The following is a 2553-nucleotide window of genomic DNA, read 5'->3' as shown; positions in this document are numbered from 1 at the left end:
CATTGACAGCAAATCATTATTAACAATCGAGAGTGGTGGTGCTCCCTGCAGTTGCCATTTTTTCCAGATAGGAACATGATAATTTATTAGTATATTGATATTCTGGATTGCCAGGAGCTAATACTTAAGAATGTGTGTAAAATTCTCTGAAATATTTAATAACGAGGCAGATATATCCCTGTTTGCTTTAATAGGCTGTTAGGAACCTACCAGCTGTTCTAAAACACTTTATAAGTGATTGGTTTTTCTTGCATTTGCTGTTTTAAGTACAATTTTCATAGGGGGAAATAAGGGCTTTTGCTGATTTATAGTTTTTTGAAGGCCCTGATTTTAGGCATCTCACCTTTCTCATAGACAATTACTTGTTTGTTGACGTTTTGTGGTTCTACATGGTCAGGAACCGGTTCTTGAATTAGAATTTGTGTAAAAGTCTGTATAGTTTTAATCATAGTTTTTCTGCCTATTCTTGTTTTAGTAATCAGCTAAGAATGCAAAAACTATAAAATTATTTGTGAGTTGGTTTTGTCTTGTATTGGATGTTTAAAGTTTGTATTTCATGGTGGAAAATACTTTTGTAGTTGACTTTCCTAGTTTTTCTTAAACAGCCATATGAAAATACAATGGACTCCAATAAAGCACTTGCCATATGACAACATTACTCGACATAAAAATCACTGTTGGTGATAGAATACTAGTCAGCAGGCAAACCTTTGATGGGCAAACCCAGTGCTTTAAATGTGTAGGTACTATCAAGTACTCTGTACTTGCACTTCTTTTGTTTGAAAGGGATAGTACCAGCACTGCTCCAATGCTTTTAATGGGAAAAGTACCCATATTTCTCAGCAGTAAACAGGTACTTCTGTGTTTGCACCACTGGGCAAACTTAGAGTGGCAATCAAATGTTAAATGTTGTTAAAATAACAAAACGATACGGATATGATAGAAATGTAAACAGAGTTCAGGAATCATGCAGTCTTGCTTAAATATCAGGCCACCTGTTAACTAGCTGAATTTAGGAATGTCTTCATGAAAATAAATGCCGCCTTTACAAGTACCTCTCCAGCCCAGTGGAGTAGGTGGGCTGCCTGAGATAGGAGTTGTTGGCCGAGAACTGCCCCAGTCCGTTCATCTGAGAGCTGGACAGGCCCAGCAGCTGCTCGCTGTCCGTGCAGGGGTTGGCCCGCAGGGGCTGTAAGGAGAGTCTACCTGGGGCGGCCCCATAGACCTGGGGGCTGTTGGGGGAGTAGCTAGCCTGAGCCATGGAGATGTGGGGCGGAGAGGCGCAGTAGGGATACACAATGTTGGAGGTCCGGTTTAGGAGTCCTGACCCGCTGGGGCTAACAGATTGCGGCTGGTAGCAGGTGGGTTCCGCGCCGCCGGCCGCCATGTTGGCGGAGCAGGAGGCCGCCATGTTGACGTTGCAGCTGGCCGCCATGTTGACGAGGTCCCCGTTGTAGCCCAGAGACTGGGGCCCCAGCTCCGGCCCCGCGGAGGACTGCGCCAGGGCCTGCTGGCTGATGAAGCCGCCGATGCTGAAGACGCGGTGCTGGCTGGGGGCTGGGGACTGGTAATGGTGGATCATAGCCGGGTGCGGGGAGGCCTGGTGGCCGTAGCTCGAGTACATGTTGCCGGGGTAGGCCGGGCGGACGGCCGGGGTGGGCGTGAAGGCGCTCGAGCTCTGCATGTAGCCCGGGTAGGTGGTGATGTCGGTGCGCTTGAAGCGCTTGCGCCGCCGCAGGAAGCTGCCGTTGTCGAACATGTCCTCGGCCGCCGGGTCCAGCGTCCAGTAGTTGCCCTTGCCCGGGTGGCCCGGCTCGCGGGGGATCTTGACGAAGCAGTCGTTGAGGGTGAGGTTGTGGCGGATGGAGTTCTGCCACTTCTTGGAGTTCTCCCGGTAGAAGGGGAAGCGCTCCATGATGAACTTGTAGATGCCGCCCAGGGTCAGCTTGCGCTCGGGGGAGTTGGCGATGGCCATGGCGATCAGGGCGATGTAGCTGTAGGGTGGCTTCCCTCGCTGCACCGGCCGTTTCCGCCTCCTGCCCCCCAAGGAAGGGGCATGGTCCTCCGCCTGGCCTGTGCTGCCCTCCTCCCGGTCTTCTGGGGTGGCGCTGCCCCCTCTGGGCTCCGACTTGATCAGAACCCCGTCCTTGCTCCGCAGCGAACCCCTGGAGTCCAGAGACAGGTTGGGGGAGCTGCCCATGGGGCTGGGCGCCTCGGTGGGCGAGTGCGGGTCACCTGCTGTCATGGTGCACATGCCGGGGAGGTGCGGAAGGTGTGCTGGGTTCATGCGCTGCAGCCTCCTGGCGCGCTCGGGCTGCAGCCAGCGAGGCTCTGTCCAGGGTGGGTGCTTCACGCTCGGATTCCACCTGTCTTATATATCAGAGCACTGGGGCTCTGCTGGCGCCACCCTGCTGCCCTCCGTGTGCCAAAGCTCTTAATTGCAGTACCCACCCACCTTAGCCCCAGTAGCCCTGCCTCTGGCACCGCTCAGATTAACCCTAGTTTCCTCTCTGAGATACACTGTTAATCCACATTGGGGCGGCCCCTCCTTGC

General features: G+C 52.8%; 1 protein-coding gene across 1 annotated transcript; it reads right to left on the bottom strand.

The window, feature by feature from the left end:
- Window positions 1-1045: 1045 nt before the first annotated feature.
- On the bottom strand, window positions 1046-2331 carry LOC147747144 (forkhead box protein E4-like). The gene has a single exon (XM_086936167.1). The coding sequence runs from the start codon at window positions 2285-2287 to the stop codon at window positions 1046-1048; it is 1242 nt and encodes a 413-aa protein (XP_086792293.1). The 5' UTR covers window positions 2288-2331.
- Window positions 2332-2553: the final 222 nt, after the last annotated feature.

This window comes from Lissotriton vulgaris, chromosome 1_1, assembly GCF_964263255.1.
Source record: "Lissotriton vulgaris chromosome 1_1, aLisVul1.2, whole genome shotgun sequence".
Classification (NCBI taxonomy): domain Eukaryota; kingdom Metazoa; phylum Chordata; class Amphibia; order Caudata; family Salamandridae; genus Lissotriton; species Lissotriton vulgaris.
The sequence above is the reverse complement of the archived record's forward strand: the minus strand, read 5'-3'. Positions and strand labels throughout refer to the sequence as shown.

Excerpts from the sequence above, each read along its gene's own strand:
- LOC147747144 (XM_086936167.1), bottom strand. The coding sequence starts at position 2,287 with ATGAACCCAGCACACCTTCCGCACCTCCCCGGCATGTGCACCATGACA.